This window comes from Aquarana catesbeiana, linkage group LG05, assembly GCF_042186555.1.
Source record: "Aquarana catesbeiana isolate 2022-GZ linkage group LG05, ASM4218655v1, whole genome shotgun sequence".
NCBI classification, from domain to species: domain Eukaryota; kingdom Metazoa; phylum Chordata; class Amphibia; order Anura; family Ranidae; genus Aquarana; species Aquarana catesbeiana.
In genome coordinates, this window is record NC_133328.1 from 252,315,266 (window position 1) to 252,340,060 (window position 24,795).

General features: G+C 41.1%; 1 protein-coding gene across 1 annotated transcript in view; it reads right to left on the reverse strand.

Moving 5' to 3' along the window:
- The window catches only part of TRIO (trio Rho guanine nucleotide exchange factor), a gene marked incomplete in the record, with an annotated part of 1,361,655 nt that overhangs the window by 1,084,766 nt on the left and 252,094 nt on the right, over nt 1-24,795 (reverse strand). Inside the window, 1 exon segment of the mRNA XM_073630705.1 lies at nt 20,772-20,903. Coding sequence (XP_073486806.1) covers nt 20,772-20,903 — 132 coding nt within the window.

The following is a 24,795-nucleotide window of genomic DNA, read 5'->3' on the forward strand; positions in this document are numbered from 1 at the left end:
TTAAAAAAATGTTCCAAAAACTGCTTATATATTTTAACACTGAAAAGGTTAAGAGACAGGGGTTTCAAAAATCTCACAGCAAGTCTAAAGAATAGTATTGGCTTATTCTCTGTTGTGTACTGTATATGTCAATATCTCTGGCCAAAGTCAATATGTATTACTGTGGAGACATGGACCACAACGGCTACATAAATGTGCCCTTATTTGCTACATATGGGTTTGGCTCTCCTCTCCTGGGTACAGTGGTTACTGAAGGGTTTTGTCACCAACTGCACCAGCTTCTGCCCAGATTTGAACTATTTGCTTATTTTCAGACCAGGTTTAAAGGATAAGTTGACATTTCTGAACAGGTTACATCCATATTTAGGGTGTAACATGTTCAGCATCCAACCCCCCCCCCCCTCCATGTGACAGCAAGCCAGGGATCTTCTCCCCGCACTCGCTGTCACAATTCAAAGAGTGTGGTCGTGCTTCGCCCTCACGGCTGCGTCATTGGTTTGCATATCACTGTGAATTAATGAACTACAAGTAACAGCCTCTGCAGCTGTTGGCTTGTAGTTTTCAGTAAAATACCACAGCACAGTTGAATGCTCTAGGTAGTTCATTGAGCTTCTGGCCATTCAGTAACTGCCTGCCGTATCGGAGGTACGGGCAAATAGCTACAGAGACAACCTGCAGGACTGTCTGCTTGATCGTGGGTGCAATGCTTTGTGGGCTCCTAAAAAATAATAATAGCATATTAAATTTTTTTTACCTGCAAAAAAATATATTTTTTTTTTTGTAAAAGTGAACTTATCCTTTAAAGCCGACTTGCTATGAGAAATATGAGATCCATTGCACCCTCCTCAAAAAAATGTGCCCAACCAAAATCAAGATACTTTAGTGGAAAAAAAAAAAAAAAAAAAAAACAGAAACTGAACATGTTTCACTCTCAGAAAAGGAGAGCTTCATCAGGGGGTGCAAAAGGTGAAGAAATATGTGTGCAACTGTCACCACATTATTATTATGCAGGATTTATATAGAAAAAGTCCTGGAGGTGAGCATGGGAGGAGGTGATGAGGGAGCTAGAGACCAGGTGGTCTTGGGAGGAACAAAGACAACTATTAGGCTAGTGATGTAACTGGGGGCTCAGTTGTGGATGGCTTTGTAAGTTCTTGTTAGTATTTTGAATCTATTTCATTGGGTGAGCGGAAGCGGAAGTTACGTTTGGAGACTGAAGTAGTGAGCTGAGGGGAGATACATAAATTTGGGTGACGTCAGCGTAGAGATAATATTGGAAGCCATGGGAGGCTATCAGCTGACCCAGGGAGGAAATGTAGATCGAGAATAGGAGAGGTCCAAGAACAAAACCTTGGGGGACCCAAACAGAGAACGGAAGAGGAGAGGAGGAAATAGAATTTTAAGTAAGGCTAAAAGGTGTGGTTGGATAAGTAGGAAGAGAACCAGCGAAGAGTGCATTTACGTAGACCAAAGGTGTGGAGTTTTTAAGAGGAGGAGGGGTCAACTGTATCAAAGGCAGCAGAAAGGTCCAAGAGTAAGCGTACAGAATAGCGTCCATTGGTTTTGTCCATTATTAGATTATAAACTATAAAAAATAGGGGATTGGCGCTGTTCACTGTTAAAATAATAGTAAAAAACTCTCACCACAAGGGAAGAACTGCGCTACACATCTGAGTAAATAAATTAATAAAAAAACAGTGAAAAAGTATACTTCAATATGTATAATCCCATAAAATGGTATATATATATATATATATATATATATATATATATATATATATATATATATATATATATATATATATATATCCACGAATATGACTAAAAATACCAATAAACATACGAACTGCTTGAAGTGAAAAATAAAAATAAAAAATAAAAATATATACAGAAAATAGAAATGAAAAATAAATCAAATATACAAAGGTAACGCAAAATCCAAAAAATAATAAAAAATGTGTATATATTAAAGAAGTGCCCTGAAAAACAATCAGTGATAAACAATCCAAATGGTGTTATAACAATTATGTGTTTTGAAATCTAAATAGTGATCATGTAAAAAGTGGAACAAAAAAGTTTTTTTGTGCATTTAAAATCTGAAATTGTGATCACATACAAAGTTGAGCAAAGGTAAAAAAATAAATAAAAATTAGAACTACTAAAACACAGCAATGATAATCCGTGCATACAAAATTTCAAAAAAAGTGTCCGTGCATACAAAAATTACAAAAGTATCAAAAATGTGATGCATACCATATTTATCGGCGTATAACACGCACTTTTTTCCCCTTAAAATCAGGGGAAAGTCGCAGGTGCGTGTTATACGCCGATCCCCGCCGATCCCGAGCTGTCCAAATTTCAAAATCGCGGACCACGATTTGAAAATGGCGCCGCCGGAGCCGAAGTACACAGAGCCGGTCCTCGGCTCTTTCCGGCGGCTCTCGTTTACTTTCGGCTCCACTCATAGTCCCAAGCGGAGCTATCCGAACCTACTCGGATAGCTCCGCTCGGGACTACGAGTGGAGCCGAAAGTAAACAAGAGCCGCCGGAAAGAGCCGAGGACCGGCTCTGTGTACTTCGGCGGCGCCATTTTCAAATCGCGGACCGCGATTTTGAAGCCCTGGAAGCAGGGACAGGGGATCCCAGGCTGCACTGGGACAAGGCTGCACTGGGGCAGGCTGCACTGACAAGGCTGCACTGGGGAAGGCTGCACTGACAAGGCTGCACTGGGGAAGGCTGCACTGACAAGGCTGCACTGGGGAAGGCTGCACTGGGGAAGGCTGCACTGGGGAAGGCTGCACTGACAAGGCTGCACTGACAAGGCTGCACTGACAAGGCTGCACTGACAAGGCTGCAATGAAGGGCATTTAAATTTAAGTTTTTTTCCCTTCAACTTCCCTCCTAAAAGTTTTTTTTCCTTAAAATTCCCTCCTAAATTGGGGTGCGTGTTATACGCCGGTGCGTGTTATACGCCGATAAATACGGTATATCAATGAGTATACAAAAAATCCTTGTGCAGAAATCTGATAGGTCTCCAAATCGTTCCGGATGTATCTGTTGAGATTGGTGTGAACCGTCCTATATGGAGCCCCCACTAGTGTCCCCACTCACCGGAACGCCCAACCCCTGCAGGGATAATAGGCATCTAGACGTAAATCCGATGGTCCAAGCGATCGATGTCCCCTTCACCGACTTCTCTCCACTTGTGTCACCAGTGTAATCTTAATGGCATCCACCGGGATAAAATTCCATATACAGGGAGAAGAGAAGAGCCTCATAGCATAAATCCAAAGATTACTTTATTTGGCTTTTCACGCTTACATTAAAAAAAGTTTGAAGAAAAAACTAGCAGCTCTCTGCCGGCTGGCTCCACACCAGAAGCCGCAGACAGTGAAGTGGTAACGGCGTGCGTTCCATGGCCCATCTACCAAAAACCGGAAGTAAACAGCATAAACAGAAGATAGAGCGACGTATGCGTACCAAGTGGCCTCAGGTGACGTCTTGATGACGAAACGCGTAGGCGTGGCCACTTGGTTCGCATACGTCGCTCTATCTTCTGTTTATGCTGTTTACTTCCGGTTTTTGGTAGACGGGCCATGGAACGCACGCCGTTACCACTTCACTGTCTGCGGCTTCTGGCGTGGAGCCAGCTGGCAGAGAGCTGCTAGTTTTTTCTTCAAACTTTTTTTAATGTAAGCGTGAAAAGCCAAATAAAGTAATCTTTGGATTTATGCTATGAGGCTCTTCTCTTCTCCCTGTATATGGAATTTTATCCCGGTGGATGCCATTAAGATTACACTGGTGACACAAGTGGAGAGAAGTCGGTGAAGGGGACATCGATCGCTTGGACCATCGGATTTACGTCTACATGCCTATTACCCCTGCAGGGGTTGGGCGTTCCGGTGAGTGGGGACACTAGTGGGGGCTCCATATAGGATGGTTCACACCAATCTCAACAGATACATCCGGAACGATTTTAAGACATATCAGATTTCTGCACAAGGATTTTTTATATACACATTGATATATGCATCACATTTTTGATACTTTTGTAATTTTTGTATGCACGGATTATCATTGCTGTGTTTTAGTAGTTCTAATATTTTTATTTATTTTTTTACCTTTGCTCAACTTGGTATGTGATCACAATTTCAGATTTTAAATGCACAAAAAAACTTTTTTGTTCCACTTTCTACATGATCACTATTTAGATTTCAAAACACATAAATGGTATAACACCATTTGGATTGTTTATCACCAATTGTTTTTCAGGGCACTTCTTTAATATATACACACATTTTTTATTATTTTTTGGATTTTGTGTTACCTTTGTATATTTGATTTATTTTTCATTTCTATTTTCTGTATAGATTTTTATTTTTTATTTTTATTTCTCACTTCAAGCAGTTCGTATGTTTATTGGTATTCTTAGTCATATTCGTGGATATATATATATATATATATATATATATATATATATACACCATTTTATGGGATTATACGTATTGAAGTATACTTTTTCACTGTTTTTTTATTAATTTATTTACTCAGATGTGTAGCGCAGTTCTTCCCTTGTGGTGAGAGTTTTTTTTACTATTACTTTAACAGTGAACAGCGCCAATCCCCTATTTTTTATAGTTTATAGCATTTGGACTTCACCTAGGTGTTTTCCTTTTCTGGGGGGCTGCAGTTCGTATTGGTGTCTGTCCTGAGCGCGGAATACTAATATATATATCCATTATTAGATTGTTGGTTAGTATTAGGAGAGTAGTTTGTGAAGTGTTGAGGGCAAAATCCAGACTGAAGGGGATCAAGGTGGTTATTCTCGGCAAGCTGGTCGCTCGGTTGGTTGAAGACATGGCAGAAAAATGGCGGCTGTGCCTTGAATTGTCTCCTACTTATAAATATGGCTGCTTGCCCCTCCCCTTCCTGTCAACACAATGTCATCACACTTAAGCATGCATTGTACAGTTCCAGAGGATTCATCACCATCTAATGGATGTAAAAGAAAACAGCAGCAGGGGAGAACATGGATAAAAGGTGACAAAAGACTATGCTAAAGCAATACAGGGGCAGTGTTATTATTTACACCTCAGATCTTGGAAGACTCCAGAGATTTGTCCCATATTTCTATGTTTATAATATTTGGAAGCTACCAATAATTGCTTTATCAATTTCTCCCACCATTGTTCAAATATAGTACATCACATATGATATACACTTTTATTAGTGCACCAAACCCATGCCAAGGTTTCAATCACACAGGAAAGGCGGATAGGAAAATCCCTCATTCAATCCATCGGGGGTTTGTGACCCCAAGCAAAATATCCATTACGCTTCCAGCCTTAACTTTTTGTCTAGGCTTTTGGAGGACCAAAAGACAAGTTCAAGTCACACGGTGGCAATGGGGATCCCACATGGGGCATCACATGGCAAACCGCTTGGAAGAATGTAAGCAGCATGGAGTGCTTGGTGAAGGGTGGTTGGAAGAAGATCACCAGAGCAGAAACCTGGCTCTTAATGCTACCCAAGGCTAGCTTTGTATCAAAGACAAAATCTGAGCTACCAAGGGGCATAGATGGTCATCCAGAGCTTCACACCAGATGATATAAGCCTTCCAGGTGCAGTGATAAATCTTCTTAGAGGTAGACTTGCATGCCTTCAACAAGCAGGAATCAACAAACCTGACAATCCCGACATTTCTCAACTGTTAATAGCCATGCTGTCAAATCCAGAAACAGTAAAGCAGGGTGGTAGATTGGACCTCAAAACAGGAAGACTTCTCAAAGTAGCAGCCACCAGAGGACACCTGCGACCATCCATACCACGTTGACGTCCCGCAACCGACAAGGCCAGTCTGGACTGGAATCCCTTCTGTCTGCTGTGTAGCAGGTGAGAGGCAGCTGGAGAAACAAGCGTTAAGGCTTATCCCACTGAATGAACCTTAGTATGTTACCTATTGAAGCGAGACATCAGAAGGGCTATATCTGGTGTTCCCAGGCAGATCTGATGAAACACATTGAGGTGCAGGGACCACTCCTCTGATCCAGCATCTGACAACTGAGGTATACATCGTGACTACTGTCCAGTGAAGCGGGTGGAAGAATTTCCTGGCTTCTAGGAAGGGTAATCAAAGCCCCCAAACAAGAAAGTTAATCGACCCAGGCGAATGTAGTTGCCCAAGGAAGTTATACATTTTTCTAATTTTGCCAAGATTTCAATCTGCAGAACCCTTGTAGGGGACTTTGCATATGGGACCGCCTGGAAGGTGGACACTATGAGATGCAAGACTACAGGAAGACTGCCTGCAAGGCAAGAACAGTTCAACCTGTATTATCACAATTTGAATGGAAAAATGGAAATACACTTAAAGTGTCACTAAACTCTCCTGGCAACCTGTCTACAGCAGTACACCACTTCCAATTATTAAAGCAAACCACTAAAATACACAAAGCATTTTACTGTGATAGAAAAATCTCAACATGCACCTGACTACTCACTACACCGCTCTTCCCAAGTTACAAATCTTGACTTTGTAGATGGGGATTTTATCAACGATCGTTTTGTTTTGCTCATACGTGCCAGAGCTAGATGCTTTGGCACACATTAAAAATGTAGTCCATCTCAGGAGTGTGCAGTAGAGGGTGGATACTTTCCCCTATACACTGGACCATGTACAATGAAGGTAGCCACCCTAAAAGGAAGTTACAGCTGGGAGTTTTTCGTAGCAATTTTTAAAGAGGTGATGAAAAATGCTGTTGGGGCAATTTTAACTTGGGTTTAATGACATTTAACCCTTACCCTATGCAATTATATGGATAAAGTCATCCGCTGAAAGCGGTAAATATTTAAACAAACCTGTAATAAGGTGAACAAGTAGTTTATCATTATTGAACTCTACTTCTAAATCAGTGACTCTGAAACAGAATGCCAATCAAGAGTGCCAACGTTACATGCTGTATGTTTGCTCCCAATTAGGAATGGGCTCGGGCGTGTTTGGGATTCCACCTGACCGACCCCACCAGGCAGCCGACACTCCACACCGCTAATCATAGGCAGGGAGACATTTCTCAGTCCGCAGCTGCACAGATGGTGAAATTTCTCCTTTCCTGCGAATAGTGGTGTGCAGTGTCGGCTTCCAGGTGGGATCCCGAACACGCCCAAGCCTATCTCTACTCCTGATCAAAGTATTGAAGACACAGATGGACAACTAGCATTTTCAGAATGAGGTTAGCAACGGCAGCCTGCATACTCATATTGCCAAGGTAACTGCCAGTTAATCCATTAAGCGTTTCTCCTTTGTGGGATATCTTTGCGTATAACTGTGTAATATTCACATTACCATACAGGTATTCCCAAAATGTGACCAAAACAAGTTTAAGTTCAAGTTCATCTATTTTCAAGCATGTTATATTCTGAAACCATCTGCCAGGAAGTGCAAAGATTTCCTCCTTAGGACAGCAAAACAAAAAAAAAAAATTGCAGTACACTTCTAATGCAGCCACCATATTTAACCACTTTTCTAACAGGGCAAATTTGTATTTTTTCTCACACGTTAAAATTTGCATTTATTCCTAAAAATGTAAACGACCAAACAATTATATTATATTTTCTGTAGTATGAAATTGGGATTTTTACCTGTAAAATTTTGACAGCTACAGGACCTTTTTTGAGCCCTCAATTAGTACAAAGAGGGAATTCAACTGCTAAACAGCAGCAGTTAACTTCTGGTGACACATGATAAAAAGAACCACATCCAAGGTTTAAAGAGCCTTGCCCCCTGGCATCTAAGTCTTAGGAGAACAGAACACCAACACAATGTCCTGGTAGAGATTGAAGCTTTCTATTTTTTTGCAGAGCGGTGAGGGGATCTGAGCCACTGCCAGGTTTATTTACTGTATCACGGTTGGGGAGATTCACTCTCTCTAACAAAGGGAAGGCAAACGTATGTGTATTGTTTAACTTATATACTGGGGTATGGCGCTCCCTTTAGGATAATGGGGTAGTGTGGTAGGGGGGGTTTATGTGTAATTCCTTGTACCTAGGACCAGTTTTGACTTCAATTATACCCCTATTGGTGGTACAAAATACCCTCACCCCTATAAAGTGCAGAAACTTAATGTGCAATAGTGCAATCTTCAGTGAACCATTTCATAATTCATACATGTGATCACGTTAAAAAATACATATAACCAAACTAATATTTGGGGGTTATGTGCTGAACCCCTAATTAAATTAGATTTTCACCAACAGGCCAGCATAAATACTGACTTATCCGCAAAAACCATACATACACCTTAAACCAATAATCGTAATCCTAGATGTGCTAAAACAATGATTTCCTGCAAACCCCTATATCACATGCACTCAGTGCAGGTGTGTGCAAAGCAATTAGTAATAAGTAGTAAATGATAATAAAAATAAAAAATAAAATTATAGTCCATATAATAATCAATAAAAATGTTCAAATCCGATGTTCAGAATTATCTCCAAAGCTGTGACTGGGGTGCTCTCAGATGATATTAGTGACTTATTGTGCTCCCCCTCACGGGTCCCCACTCAGCGACTCCCGCAACCCCAAAAGGGGCAAACAGCGTAGGGTATCACGGCCACAGACTCCTCTCCACCGCGATCATCTGGGGTATCCGGATTGGTCTCCGCTCACCGTGTTCTATTTAAGGTATGTTCTCAATGGCTCCCTGTGCTCCTGGTGAAAAATTCCAGTACTCCCCTCCAATGTTGCAATCTGATCAATGTGTCAACAGCCTGAGAAAAAGATTCCTCCTGCCTGAAGCAAACTGATGAAAAATGTTTGCCTATGCAAAGTGGACTAATATCATCTGAGAGCACCCCAGTCACAGCTTTGGAGATAATTCTGAACATCGGATTTGAACATTTTTATTGATTATTATATGGACTATAATTTTATTTTTTATTTTTATTATCATTTACTACTTATTACTAATTGCTTTGCACACACCTGCACTGAGTGCATGTGATATAGGGGTTTGCAGGAAATCATTGTTTTAGCACATCTAGGATTACGATTATTGGTTTAAGGTGTATGTATGGTTTTTGCGGATAAGTCAGTATTTATGCTGGCCTGTTGGTGAAAATCTAATATTTAATTAGGGGTTCAGCACATAACCCCCAAATATTAGTTTGGTTATATATATTTTTTAACGTGATCACATGTATGAATTATGAAATAGTTCACTGAAGATTGCACTATTGCACATTAAGTTTCTGCACTTTATAGGGGTGAGGGTATTTTGTACCACCAATAGGGGTATAATTGAAGTCAAAACTGGTCCTAGGTACAAGGAATTACACATAAACCCCCCCTACCACACTACCCCATTATCCTAAAGGGAGCGCCATACCCCAGTATATCTCCTTAGGGAAGCTCTTTTAGGGGGGCTGCATATCTTACACCCGGTCCTAAGCGCAGCGGCCTCATATATACTTAATAAACGTATGTGTATTGTATTTCTGTGTATACAAAGTAAAATTGGGAAACTCAAGTCTATATGTTAAAATACGAATCTTCTAACCTGTCAGTATCGTCTTAAATTTCCTGTAGGTAATATTGTAACAGGGATAAGGAGTGCTAGCAAGTTTAAAGGTTTTTCTCAGTGCACAGCGTGTCACATGTAAAATGAGGGGAAAAAAGTATTTGACCCCCTGCTGATTTTGTACATATGCCCACTGACAAAGAAACGATCAGTCTATATTTTAATGGTAGGTTTATTTTAACAGCGAGAGACAGAACAAAAACATCCAGAAAAACATTTTTTAAAAAGTTATATATTTATTTGCATTTTAATGGGTGAAATAAGTATTTGATACCCTATCGATCAAGATTTCTGGCTCCCAGGTGTATTCCATACAGGTAACGAGCTGAGATTAGGAGCACTCCCTTAAAGGGAGTGCTCCTAATCTCAGCTTGTTACCTGTATAAGACACCTGTCTACAAGAAGCACATTAAGGTCCTGAAGTGGGATAGCCAGTCTCCAGACCTTAAACCCATAGAAAATATATGTGGAGAGAGCTGAAGGTTCAAGTTACCAAACGTCAGCCTCAAAACCTTGATTTGGAGAGGATCTGCAAAGAGGAGTGGGACAAAATCCTTCCCTAGATGTGTGCAAATCTGGTGGCCAACTACAAGAACTGTCTGACCAGTGCAATTGCCAACAAGGGTTTTGCCACAAAGTACTAAGTCATGTTTTGCGAAGGGGTCAAATACTTAATTCACTCATTAAAATGCAAATCAATTTAGAGCTTTTTGGAAATGCGTTTTTCTGGATTTTTTTTTTTTTTATTTGGTCTCTCATTGTTAAAATAAATCACTGCAAAGATACTGGCGTTTTCATCCCGTGTGCATGAGGCCTAAGCTTTGTAAGAATGAATCACCTCTAATGTTGGGTGTCCTACGTGTGTGGATGTTGCTGCATGAGGAAAAACTGTTTAATTCTTTACATTTAAAAATGTGGTGCCTCAAGATTTTATGGAATTTTTAAGGGTACTGCAACTGAAAAAAAGGTTGAAAACCACCAATTTGAAAAACGAAGCTGCAAGTTGAAGGGAAGGACCTCCGAGGTTATATTCTCTGGAATATAAGGTGGCAGTATCATTCTCTATGTAAGAAGTGTTCTCAAAGCTAGTGTGTTGATGGAGTGTGTGATGATGCTGAAGCATTACATGTGGAATTGCATATAGGTGTGCGTAATTCAAAGTTAAGTATTGGAGGGGGGCCTGGCTAGGATGTGAGCGAGGCAGGACGCTTCATCACGGAGCTTCAAATCATTTTGTTTAAATCCGCTTCCATTGCTGGGTTTTCCGCTGCTCCTAGGCACCTTACCTGGCTCTTTTGGCTCTGGAGAGCACTAGGGCTCGATGTCAACTCACAAGGCAGCACGGGTGTCGCAAACTCCCAGTCTCAGCGATCGCAGTGGGGCCATACCACGTGTCCAGCCTCCCTTATCTTGGCTGCATCGGCGGCGTCTTCTCCCTCTCCCAGGAAGTCCCAGGATGGAGGTCAGTGTATCAACATCCGGTGCGGGCATCCAGAATCCTACATTATCCCCATTTGCCCAGGCTGGGACAGTCCAGCCACAGATATTACAAAACCCATCCTAGAGGCTATAGATGGCTTCAAGGCTACTCTCATGCTCAGGATAGACCATATGGCCTCTGAATGCACCCTTATTAGACAAGACCTTGACAATATAAGGGGGTGCACAACTGGAGTAGAGGAGCAGCTGTCAGAGGTGGAGGACATTGCGGCCACCCATTCTACTCAAATAGCTGAACGACAGGCACAGGTGGGGGCGATGGCGGCCAAGATGGAGGATGCTGAGAAGCATCGCAACAATGAGTGGTGGGCCTTTCAGAGAATTAGCCCAAATTTCGCTAAACAGTTCTTCAAAAGGTCTTCTACAGTTGCCATCAGTTTTACCTATGTGTTGGAAAGGGCCCACCATGTACAAACAGGCTACTGACCTTCAGGGACCCCACTGAGATAATTCTTGGTGCGCTTTCAAAATTCTTGTAATAGAGACTGGATCCTGGTTGAGGCTCGCAAGAGGGAAGAAATGCACTATGACAACACAAACATAATGCCATTTCCTGACTTCTCTGTGGAAACACAGAGGAAACACCATTTTTTTCTTGAGTTCCGTATGCGCTTAAGGGGCAAAGGTCTGAAATACAGCATAGTGTACCCAAGCAAGCTTCGGGTAGAATATCAAGGTACTCTGCAGTTCTTTGAGTCATTAGGCGCAGTCACTGACTGCCTTGGCTCCATCGAATCTATTTCCATACTGTTGCTCTGCTTTCCAAGTGTTTGTTTTTTGTGCCAGTTTGTGGGTTTAGACGTCCTTTTACATAAAGCTTCCCTGTATCCAGAATTCCATACAAATGTGTCTTATGCTTTACCTTGCTTTTTGCAACTTTCCTGCTGTTCTAAGTTCCTTGCTTCACTGGGATAATGCCCTTTAGGTTGTTTGGGGCCTAGTGGACTACCTCTGCTTCTGGAAGAAACACTATAGGAGCTCCTAGTTCAGCATCCCAGATTGCACGGAATATCTTTGGAACCATTTTTAAAGCATATTTTGTAGCCAATGTTTGACGTTTAAGGACTAGCTACGTTACAGTGACTTTGTTTTCAATCTAATTTTATTGAAGTTTTCAAACAAATTTATACAAAAGATATTATCCACATACCACAATCAGTACAAGATTATTATAAGAAATGTACATAACATAAAAACATATTACACATAGACATATACAGACACCCTACAAAAAAAAAAACCTTACCTAATAAATGGCGTGAACTAATTAGAATATCATTGGGGAATGCCTACTAGTGTTAAAGCTTACATAAGGAAAACATTGAATACACTAGGTTAGATTGTTGGACCCCTAGCAAAGATAACCCTATCATATCTTCCTCAACTCAACAAGGTTGTCGACTATGGTTTACTACTCGCTATCTACAACTCTCATAAGTGTGTAGAACACATCACACATACCAAGACCAAACAAAAATGGAAAATAAAAATAAAAAAATAAAAGAACAGAAAAAAAAGGGGGGGGGGGGGGGGCGGATATATTGCAGCCATGATTAGGCTCATGAACGGACAGACATTGCCTCGCTCATCCCACCTTTATACTGGGTTCAAGTCTTATGGCTGACCCGTATATATATATATATTATATATATGCCTATATATAGCCTGTGCCCATCTCCAATGGCATGGTATAACTGCTCTTGCTGCCATCAGCCAATGCCCAAGAGGGACTTTTTTAATGTTTTTATACGAGCCAGGTAGAATAGAGTAATTTGTGGTGTATTGGGGACAGTGACCCCAGTTGCACGTGTATGGAACTGTAAAATCGTTTCCCAGAAATCATGGGTAGATGGACATTCCCACCATATATGGAATAGTGGAATGACAACGCCAACATAAATCGGAGTCATTTGGATATATCCACTGGAGCAACGTCCAACATCTATACCATAGAGAAAGAAGCTTGAAATTTGTCTCACGTGCCTTAGTTTTATTGTATTGTAACTGTATTGTCTCGTTTTACATTGTAAAGCGCTGCATAAACTGTTGGCGCTATATAAATCCTGAATAATAATAATAGTTGCTAATGACACACTGAGTGAGGGTAAACGCTTTCCCCCATTCTTCTGGTTTAATTTGAACCTTCAAATCTAAAGTCCACTTATTTGTGTATTCTGGGAGGTACGGATGGAGTTTCAAAATAGGAATCCTGTATACTGCAGAAAGAATATGATCTGGTATAGTGTCCTGTAAAAGAAGAGATTCAAAGGTATACAATTCTTTATTAAATACATCCCTTGAAGAAAAAGACGATAACTGCGGACATTCCAGCCAATGTGTATGTCAGGGCTGCGCTCAGCCCTTCCTTCTCTGAGCTGGCCGCTCAGCTGTCGGCTAATTGCCAGCTCCCATCTCTCTCCACAGTTACCCAGCTGTTGTTGATTCTGCTCATCAGTCCTGCCTACTTAAAGCCGTCCAGCTCACTTGATCTCGGCCTTCGCCTTTGTCAACATCACAGAGACTTTCTCCTGCGTTCCCGTTGAACACTTTGCTGTACTACGTTTACCTCTGGCTCTCTGACATTGGCTTGGCTGACTACCCGATCCGGTTACTGAACTCTGGCTTGTTTTGACCACACTTACTTTGTTTACCTTTTTAAATAATATTATTAAACAAGTGTGATTTAACTATACTTCTGTCTCGGTCCGATTCATGGTTCCTGATAGTGTAATTGATTGTTGCTGTATAGGAAATCAGACTTGACAACAGTGGGAGAGTTCCCTGGCAAAGAATTTGAAATATTGAACGGCTTGTCTCCTTGCTCCATATCAGGAAACGACTCTGTGCAACTGCTGGAGGAAAACCGAGGGTTGCCGAATAAGGGAGTCACTGGTCCTATTTTGGGAGAAAGTCCCAATTGGATTTGCAATGTATCTCAAACACACACTAAATGTGCTGTAAGGAAAAATAGAGAGGAGAGTGGGCCACGGACAGAAGGGTCTACCCAGGGAAGCAATTGGAGATTGAAAGGGGCAATCAAATGCTCTATATCAGGGATATGCAATTAGCGGACCTCCAGCTGTTGCCAAACTACAAGTCCCATGAGGCATAGCAAGACTCTGACAGACACAAGCATGACACCCAGAGGCATGATGGGACTTGTAGTTTTGCAAAAGCTGGAGGTCCGCTAATTGCATATCCCTGCTCTATGTGAACCCATTGCTTAAGGTGGGAATGATGGAACCAATTCAATAGCCTAGTTAAGAACGCTGCAGGGTGGTAATTGATTTAGGTCTGGTGCCCCTACACTCCCCTTTGCTTTGGGGAGAGATAGAGTTCTTCTTTGTACTCTAGGATTTATTGCCTCCGTAAATTAACTTTATAAAAGCAGATTGTAAAATAACAAAAAAAGAAGGGGGATCACAATGGGTATAGTTTGAAAGAGATAAAGGAGGCACAGTACTATGTCCATTTTTAAGATGTTGATCCTCCCAAACCATGAGTGTTGGGCTCGATCAAACTTCTTGAGATCTTGTACAGTGACTTTTTGGATATGGGTACAAGCTGAATACCAGGTTAACTGGATTAACTGTATGGTCTCCTGGTGGTGTTGGCTCCATTCATGCACCTTCTTCTACTCCTGGCTGGGGAGTACAATGCCATTTCAGAATGTGTTCTAATCCCTTTAGCTCACCCTCCCCTGACTTGCTCGCCTGGGCATCTACTGCCCAACTTACTGAACTGTGGGGATGGAAACATCTGGGCGTGAGGGGCTACTCCTGTTTATCCTATACTCACAAAACTGCGTGCAGGATTGACCTTGCCTTTGCCAACGCTCCTTCCTGACCAGGCCTTTTTTTGCTATACGGCACGGCTTTGCTTTAACTGACAATAGCGTGGTCATGCGATGTTGTACCTAAACAAAATAAAATGTCCTTTTTTTTCCCAAAAATAGAGCTTTCTTTTGGTGGTATTTGATCACCTCTGTGGTTTTTATTTTTTGCGCTATTAACAAAAAAAGTGTGACAATTTTGAAAAAACACAATTCTTTGTATTCTTTTTGCTATAATATCCCCTCAAAACTTAAGAGAAACACAAATATCTTCATCAGTTTAGGCCGATATGTATTCTACATAATGTTGGTAAAATAAATAAATCGCAATAAGCGTATATAAGCGTATATTGATTGGTTTGCGCAAAAGTTATAGCATCTACAAAATAGGAAAAAGATTTATGGCATTTTTAGTAATTTTTTTTTTTTTTTTTTTTTTTTTTTTTTTTACTAGTAATGGAGGTGATCTACGATTTTTATTGGGACTGTAACATTGCGACGGATACATCGGACACTTTTGACACTTTTTTGGGACCAGTGACATTTATACAGAGAGCTAAAAATAGCCACTTATTACTGTATAAATGTCACTGGCAGGGGGTGATCAATGGGTTAACTGTGTTCCCTATGTGTGTTTCCAACTGTGGGGAGAATGTGGCTGACTAGAGGAGGAGACAGATCATTGTTCCTCCTTAGTAGGAACAAGCAATCTGTCTCCTCTCCCCTGACAGAACCGGGATTTGTGTGTTTACACACACAGATCCCGGGTCTCCATCTGTCACAAGCGATCGCGGGTGCCCAGCGGCCTGCTACAGCGTCTTAAAGAGCCAACGTACAGCTATGACAGCTCGCCCAGGGGAGCCATCCTGCCGCAGTATAACTGCGGCGGCTGGTGGGGAAGCGGTTAAAGTTGGTCCATACTGCTACCTGCTCGGAAGGTGGTTTATCAGATCATGACCCACTTTTGCCAACGATGTTTCTGGCCGTCAGAATTGGAGGAAGTGCAAGGAGGTTGTTATCAGTTGGCTGCAGGAGAATAAAGTAGCAGCAGGTGCAAATCCCCATATCAAATTTCTGGGTTGATAATTCCTCCTCTGCAGATACAGTGGTTTGGGACACGTTCAAAGCTGTGATGTGGGGAACTTATATATGAGCCATTAAAAGTCAGAAAGGAGCATAATTTAGAAAGAGTGACCTTACAGGTTGAGGAACGTAGGTGAGAGGCGACCTATGCTGCTACCCCAGGAGACTTGACCTTTGCAGCTCTTGGAAACTAAACGTCAACTCTCCTTGCATGACACCAATTTGGCACACACTAACCTTCATAGGGCAGAGAACCTTTCTGAGAAAGGTGATAAAAATGGTAAGTTATTGGCAATGCTTGTAGCTGACAAGTCCGCTCTGTGAATGGGAAGCTGGTCACAGACCCTGAAAACAATGTCTACCTTTATTGGATTACGTCTCATCAGTGTATGCCCCCATCCCTGCCTATGGTGAGATGGAGCTGGTAGACCCCCCTCCTAAGTACCCTCTTACCATCTTTAGATGCAAATAATAAAGGCTGGCTTGATATTATTATACAGGATTTATATAGCGCCAACAGTTTGCGCAGCGCTTAACAAAATGAAGGCAGACATTACAGTTACATTAAAATTTGGTACAAGAGGAATCAGAGGGCCCTGCTCGCTAGAGCTTACAATCTAAGAGGGAGGGTCAAGTGATACAAAAGGTAATAGCTGTGGGGGATGAGCTGGTGGAGAAAGTAAAAAACAGTTTATTAGAAGGATAAGCTTTTTTAAAGAGAAGGGCTTTCAGGGATCGTCTAAAGATGGATAGATTAGGGGACAGTCAGACAGATTGTGGTAGGGAGTGCCAAAGGACGGGAGAAGCTCTGGAAAAATCCTGTAGGTGAGCATGGGAGGAGGTGACAAGGGAGCTAGAGAGCGGGAGGTCTTGGGAGGACCAAAGAGAGCACTTGATTGGTATTTTGAGACTAGGTTAGTGATGTAGCTGGGGGGAGAGTTGTGGACGGCTTTGTACATTAATTGTTAGTACTTTTGAATTTTATTTGTTGGGTGAGTGGAAGCCAGTGCAGGGATTGGCAGAGAGGGGTGGAGGACACTGAACGGTTGGTAATGTGGATGAGTCTTGCTGCAGCATTCATTAAAGACTAAAGGGGGATAGTGTATGTGAAAGGTAGTCCAATAAGGAGCGAGTTGCAGTAGTCGAGGCGAGAGACTACCAGGAAGTGAATTAGAAGCTTGGTGGTGTCATTGGTTAAAAAGGAGCGTATTCTAGAAATGTTGTGGAGGCTAAGGCAGCATGATTTGGACAGGGATTGGATGTGGGCCTGAAAGGACAGTTCAGAGTCTAGGGTTACCCCTAGCACCGTGGCATGTGGGGACGGACTGATAGTTGTGCCATTGATCTTGACAGAGAAGTCAGGGGAAGGAGCACAAGGGGGAGGAAATACTATGAGCTTGGTTTTAGATAGATTCAGTTTGAGGAAGCGGTGTGACATCCAGGCTGATATTTCTGTTAGTAAAACAGTGATGTGTGATCTCTTGTTAAAAAAAAAAAAAAATCAGTTATGTGCGAGAAGACTGATGGGGTGAGCTGAGGGGTAGAGAGATAGATTTGGGTGTCATTGGCATATAAATGGTAGTGGAAGCCATGGGAAGCTGACCCAGGGAGGATGTGTAGATCAAGAATAGTAGAAGTCCGAAGACAGAACCTTGGGGCACCCCAATGGTAAGAGGTGTTGGAGAGGAGGAAGTAGAGTTGTAAGTGACACTGAAGGTGCGGTGAGATAGGTAAGATTCGAAGCAATGGAGAGCACAGCCATGGATACCAAGCAAATTTAGTTTTTTTGAGGAGGAGGGGGTGATTAATTGCATCAAAGGCAGCGGAGAGATCCAAGAGTAAGAGTACGGAATAATAACGGTTGGTTTTAGCTGTTAGTAAGTGGTTTGCGAGTTTTAGGAGAGCAGTTTCTGTGGAGGAAATCCAGATTGAAGGGTATCAAGAAGGTTATTCTCAATGAGATGGTCGCTCAGTCGGTTGTAGACTAAACTTTCAAGGAGTTTGGAGGCAAAAGGGAGTAAGGAGATGGGTCTTAGTTTGTTAAGATTGGTGGGGTCCAGTGAGGCTTTTTTGGTATGGGAGTGACTTGTGCATGTTTCAGAGGGTTGGGGAATATGCTAGTAGAGAGGGAGAGGTGGAAGATATGAGTTAGCGTGTAAGATAGAGTCAGGGGGTGACCGTAGTATTTGATTGTGACATCACACTCATAGGAGGCGGCCATCCATTCCGTCAGCCTCGCACAAATCCCCGGGACCGGATGGATTCCCTGTGGTGTGGTATCGCAAATACTCTGACCCTGGCTACAATATTCATCACCTCGCACTGTTCCTCATAGGCCCATAGCACTCCTTAAGGTTAATCTAAAAATTCTTACAAAAGGTCTTGGCGACTCAGTTATCCATGGTACTTCCCACCCTGGTTGATATTTACCAGACTGGCTTTAATGCCAGGGAAGTCTACGGATATCAATCTCCGGAGGCTATTTTACACATCTGCAAATTTCACAAGACAGTTGGGACTAGGGCAGTATTGTCCCTGGATATGGCCAAGGCGTTTTATTCAGTAGATTTGGGATTCAGGGGAGTGGTTGTTAAGATGAATGGGCATTGGGCTGAATTACAGCAAATGGGCCTCATTATTGTATAGCAAACCTAGGATTAAGATGGGGTCCTTGATCTCCCCCTCTTTTAGCCATTGGCAGGGGAGCCCTCTCTCCTCCTCTCTGTTCTCTTTAATGATTTAGCCATTGGCCGTGGCGCTGCGTTCTTCCTCTTAGGTAGGTGTGCTGGAAGTATGCTCAATTAGAGAATGTTTGGTGCTCTACACAGGTCATTTATTGCCATTTTTTGCAGATTTTAATAGGACCCTATTATCTGGGCCACCAAAGGGGTTAAAACGTTAGGAAACATCACTAGCGGAGGTGAAGTCATCATTTGATGATCTAAAAGCCTCTTTCGGAACTATACAAAGAACTCTTTCCTGTCCCTCCCCCTTCAGTAACTAAATGCAGGAATAAATAGGTGGAGGAGGTCCCAGACTTGAATGGGGAGAACATGTGGAGTTTACCCTTTACTCACTTGGTGTTAGCAAAAGACAGGTTAAATCAATTCAAATGCCTACACGGGATATATTATACCCCAGGACAACTGTCCAAAACGTATCCTCTGGCCTTGGCAGAGTGTTGCTGATGCTCTCACTCCCCAGCTACTTTTGGGCATAACTTTTGGTACTGTCCAGTAGTTCAGGACTTCTGAGTGTGGTCCTGCAATGTATAACTGAGCTAACTTCCTTACCCCTGCTCATGACAGTGACAGTTTGCCTTCTTGGTCTTGTGGAAGGTCTGGCACCCACCAGGGCTCACCGTATTCTACTTAGTTTACTATAATTTAACCTTCATAAGGCGTTAATCCATAACTGGAAAAAACAAAACAGTAACACGCTCTCTGACTTATTGGAAGGGGATGGTAAATAAGGTGGTTCCATTCTACAAAAGCTACCTACCTGAGCAGGGGGTGCCCGAAAAAGTTTGAGAAAGTCTGGCAAATTTGGTTGGACAATGCTGCCACTGCCACATAGAGCTATAATAATTCTGCCTTTTACATGTTATGGTTAGGATGTGGTCTGTCACAGAGGGCATAAAATAAGTATAATGTGTCCTGGTGAATACCCTTTAAGATCTACTAATTATCCTTCAAAGACTTCTCATCTAACTACAGTGTCTGAGATGTGTCCAGTATGCCTTACATAGGCTTGAGGTTGATCTTTTTTACGTTATATGCTTTGGGTACTGCCTTTGTAGTTCTGCGGCTTCATATATTTTGCCTGGTACCCATTTGGGGGTTTCACTTATAGGTAATAACACCAGGGGTAGTTGATCCAGGGAATATCCGAATGCTTCCTGGGGGATCAGGAATCAATATTTTTTTTCTCCTGCTTGACCAACTGGACCATGTTTTTTTCCCCTTCCTCTGGATTAACTGTGGGTATAGAACTGTGTATATGGAGGTTTTCTAGTTGTTTGCTTTTTTTTCTATTGGTTGAACTAGAAGGACTTCTGTGTCTTATTTCAACCAGAAAACCTATGTAACTGTCCTCAAACAGAGGAATAAATGAGAGCTAAAGTCTCTTTTTTTGTTGTTGATAAAAATAACAAAACATGTTATACTTACCTAATCTGTGCAGTGGTTTTGCACAGAGCAGCCCAGATCTTTCTCTTTCCGGGTCCCTCTTTGGTGTTCCTGGCCCCTCCCTCCTGTTGAGTGTCCCCACAGGAAGCAGCTTGCTATGGGGGCACAAGAGCAGACCTGCAGCTCTGTGTCCATTTAAACACAGAGCCATGGCCGGCCCTCCCCCTTTCTCTCCTTATTGGCTCACTGACTGATTGACAGCAGCGAGTCTCTCGTGCAACATCGCTGGATCTAGATGGACCTCAGGTAAGTATTAGGGGGGCTGCTGCAAAGAGGTGGTTTATCTTATTGCATAGAATGCATCAAGATAAATAAAACCTTCTGCCTTTACAACCACTTTAATCGAACATTTTGCCACCAGAAAAGGAAAAGAGTTGTAAACTAAAAACGAGGACACCCGTTTCTGTGACAATTGTTTTTAAGGGCAAACTGGAAAAGAAGGGAAATCTCTCTAATAGAACACAGATAGCAAAAACTAAAGCAGTTTTAACCCTCCCCCCCTACTCTACCCAAAACAGAAAACAGATTTGGCTTTAGATAAACTTGAATATATGAAAATGCATGAAGGTACCAACAAAGAGTACAACAGCCTACCTCAGAATAAGCCAGTGTGACATGTTCATATATGCCTTGATGATGATGTATGGCATCTTCCAAGTCTTGCAGTTCAGATGGGAGGTCTACCTTACCACAAGCTTTACACCATGAATCAACATTGCTCATATACTAAAGAGAGAAAGACATCACAAGTTAATGTTTATTTCCCTGGAATAAAAAATTGATAAAGAGCACCGATAATTCTTTGAGCTTCTACTCTGGTCACACATCTTTGCAGCTTTCAAAAATGTAAAAGGATTAGGATGCATCTTTTACCATACATTGCTCTTTTTTTTTTTGCAGGGGCAAAGATTCACAAATTTACCTATGCAATCAGGCAACATGACCTTCCAATTTAGCAATCATGCTATATGGCCATATGGCCAAAGTCTGTAAGCAACCGAGGAAGGAAATAAGGTACATAAATTCTAGTGCAACAAAGGCTTTTTTTGTTATTTATTGTTTCTGATCAAGTGCAATCTTACGTTCCAGATTTTTCTTTTATGAAAATTGTACAAAAACAGTACGCATAAAAAACAAAAAATCCTTCATTCTGTTCCCGTACGAGAAAAATTTTGGAGTTTGTCCCTTCGAACATTTTTGTTCGGAATCGGCTGTCGAAAGTACACACTATCAGAAAATTGTACAATCAGTCCTCGGAAGAAAACGTTTGCCCAATTCTCTTATAGTGTGTACAAGCCTTACAAGTGGCTACATAAAATATAGCATAACATTTATTATTCAAATAACAGTCATAAAATTGATATTAAAGTCATTTATAGCTGAACTTCAGAATAAACAAATAATGTCTAAAACACAGCAGCTATGTGTAATCTTGACTATTGCTGTGCTTGGTGTATTTTTTCCAGATCTATGCAGTAATCTAATGTGAAACTTAACCTCTGTGCAGGATCTTCCTGTAATAATTACCAGTCACTGCTGTTCTCTTCCATTGTGCAGGGTGACTGGTCTTGCCACCCTCTTGTAGTTTTCTACAGGCAGCCTGAAGTGGGTAGAGCCTGATGGGCCCCTTCCATTGCTCTGTTTTTTGCACAGGTCATGTACAGCACAGTGACTATTTTACTGCCAATTTTACAAGGTAATCTCTTAGTTTGTAAAGATGTTTGTTTCTCCATAAAGTAGCTACATCTTTTGTGGTTATTTAGGAAAATATTAAAAAGATTTTGTGTGTCCAGAGTTCAGCTTTAAGAATGCTAATTCATGCACTATCAATGCTAGTCTCTAGAAATCACAAAAAGATCATATGCAAATAGTACCTCCTACATATCTCAATTCATATTATGGTAGAAAACATGAGCAAAAAAAAATTAAAGAATACAGATTAATAGTTAGTGAAAAAAAAAAATTACCACCTGATGTCATCCTCCAGAGAAAAGGGTATATATATTCATTCTTGAATGGAAACCCCATTGAGCCTACATTCACATCGGGCCGATTTGGCACATTTGACTAATATCGCATGCCAAATCGCTATTGCTAGCAATAACCCTGTCCGAATCTGTGCGAAGCATACTTTGAGGCACCACACGATTTGCAAAATTAATGCCTGTACTAGTTTTGGCGACTTCGGGGCAATTTGTATACACATCTGTGCGTGAACCCGCACAGATGCCTGTCAATCGCCCCCAAAGTCAGACCTGAAAAAACCCTACCGGTTTCACTGTTGCTGGAAATTTCAAAAAGACCAGGAAGTAAAAGCAAATTTCTCCAAAAGATATTAGGCCCGAGAACAAGTGTTCCCAATTAAATGTTTCCCCTTTACTCCTGTGCTGGTTAACAGAAACAGGACAGAGTTAGTCAAAACAGTGGGGACAAAGACAAAAACAAAAATATTGATATAGATTGGTGGTGCTGCGCTAATCCTAAATGTATGCACTAAAAAATAAAATTATATAAATATAAATAAAAGTGGTTCTGATCAAATTTGATATAAAAAAAACATGTGTAAGAAATTGTATGAAATAGTGACAATTGGAGATGGTGAAACTAATAGCAGTGATAATAAATGAGAAACATGAAAGCATAATCATGAATAACCATATCCTAAAAAGCAATCATCACCAGAGATTCAATCGCTAAAAAATATATAATATATATGTGTAAAAGATATTAATAAACGATGAGAGTATATCCACTTGGGTAAGTTTAAATAAAACTAAACACAGTGATAAATACTATAAGCAAAGAACCAACTCATAAGGTGACACTGTGCAGCAAAGTAAAAATAAATACAGCGTGGATGGCAACAAGCAATGCCTGAAGTGACAATGTGCAGACAAACGTTCAAATAAAAGTTCATCAGAAATGTCCCAAATGAGTTTTTTTGAATTCAGATAGTCCCACAATAAAATACTTCAATTAAATCAAACGTGGTAATCGCAACGTCTTAACATGCAATAGTTGCGGTTATATGTGCTCAAAATAGATCAAATCTTGTGCCTCTTCGTGTATACACACACAAGTGAAAGGTGGCCCCTTACCTTAAGGTAATAGGGCAAGAACATATGACCAGAAAACACTTTTGGAGGTATCCACCTATGGACTCCACCGCATCCCTCACCGTCCTGGATCCAGGGTATGGTTCTCACAGGTATAGTGCAGGGGGGTATGTATAGGAAGATAAAGCAGGATGGATCCAATAGTGTGATATTGTTTAAAAAATAACAGCTTTTATTCAGAAAAAGTAAAAAAGTACACAGTGCTTTGATCCGACGAGCGGCGAGCTTGTGAGCCTCTAGCAATATCTGGAGCCTGTCCCGTCCCTACTCGTGACGTCACATCACTCGTGACTTCATCAGGGGATCATTTTTTATGTGAGTTTTTACTTTTTCTGAATAAAAGCTGTTATTTTTTAAACAATATCACACTATTGGATCCATCCTGCTTTATCTTCCTATACATACCCCCCTGCACTATACCTGTGAGAACCATACCCTGGATCCAGGACGGTGAGGGATGCGGTGGAGTCCATAGGTGGATACCTCCAAAAGTGTTTTCTGGTCATATGCTCTTGCCCTATTACCTTAAGGTAAGGGGCCACCTTTCACTTGTGTGTGTATACACGAAGAGGCACAAGATTTGATCTATTTTGAGCACATATAACCGCAACTATTGCATGTTAAGACGTTGCGATTACCACGTTTGATTTAATTGAAATATTTTATTGTGGGACTATCTGAATTCAAAAAAACTCATTTGGGACATTTCTTATGAACTTTTATTTGAACGTTTGTCTGCACATTGTCTCTTCAGGCATTGCTTGTTCCCATCCACGCTGTATTTATTTTTACTTTGCTGCACAGTGTCACCTTATGAGTTGGTTCTTTGCTTATAGTATTTATCACTGTGTTTAGTTTTATTTAAACTTACCCAAGTGGATATACGCTCATCGTTTATTAATATCTTTTACACATATATATTATATATTTTTTATTTTTTAGCGATTTAATCTCTGGTGATGATTGCTTTTTGGGATATGGTTATTCATGATTATGCTTTCATGTTTCTCATTTATTATCACTGCTATTAGTTTCACCATCTCCGATTGTCACTATTTCATACAATTTCTTCCACATTTTTTTTATATCAAATTTGATCAGAACCACTTTTATTTATATAATTTATTTTTTAGTGCATACATTTAGGATTAGCGCAGCACCACCAATCTATATCTATTTCACTTTGAAGGTCAGGTGTGTACCCAATTCGGTGCAAGCTGCTTTTCCCAGGTTAGCGACTGATATACCTGATTGTGCGGGAATAACACTAATATCCTTCAAAAACAAAATATTAGCCCTTTCTTACTCTGTTCTAAGCCTAAAGTGTCAAAAATGTTTTTGCTGTTTATAAATGCTCAAACTAAAACACTGTTTTTTTTTTGTAAATAAAGAAAAACACAAGTGAGAAAAAGGTCATGACTAAGGCGTAATGTACACTGGACGGCTAGTAACTGAAAAAACATGAAAAAGAAATCTCTGTCTCACCCCCCCCACCCCCACCC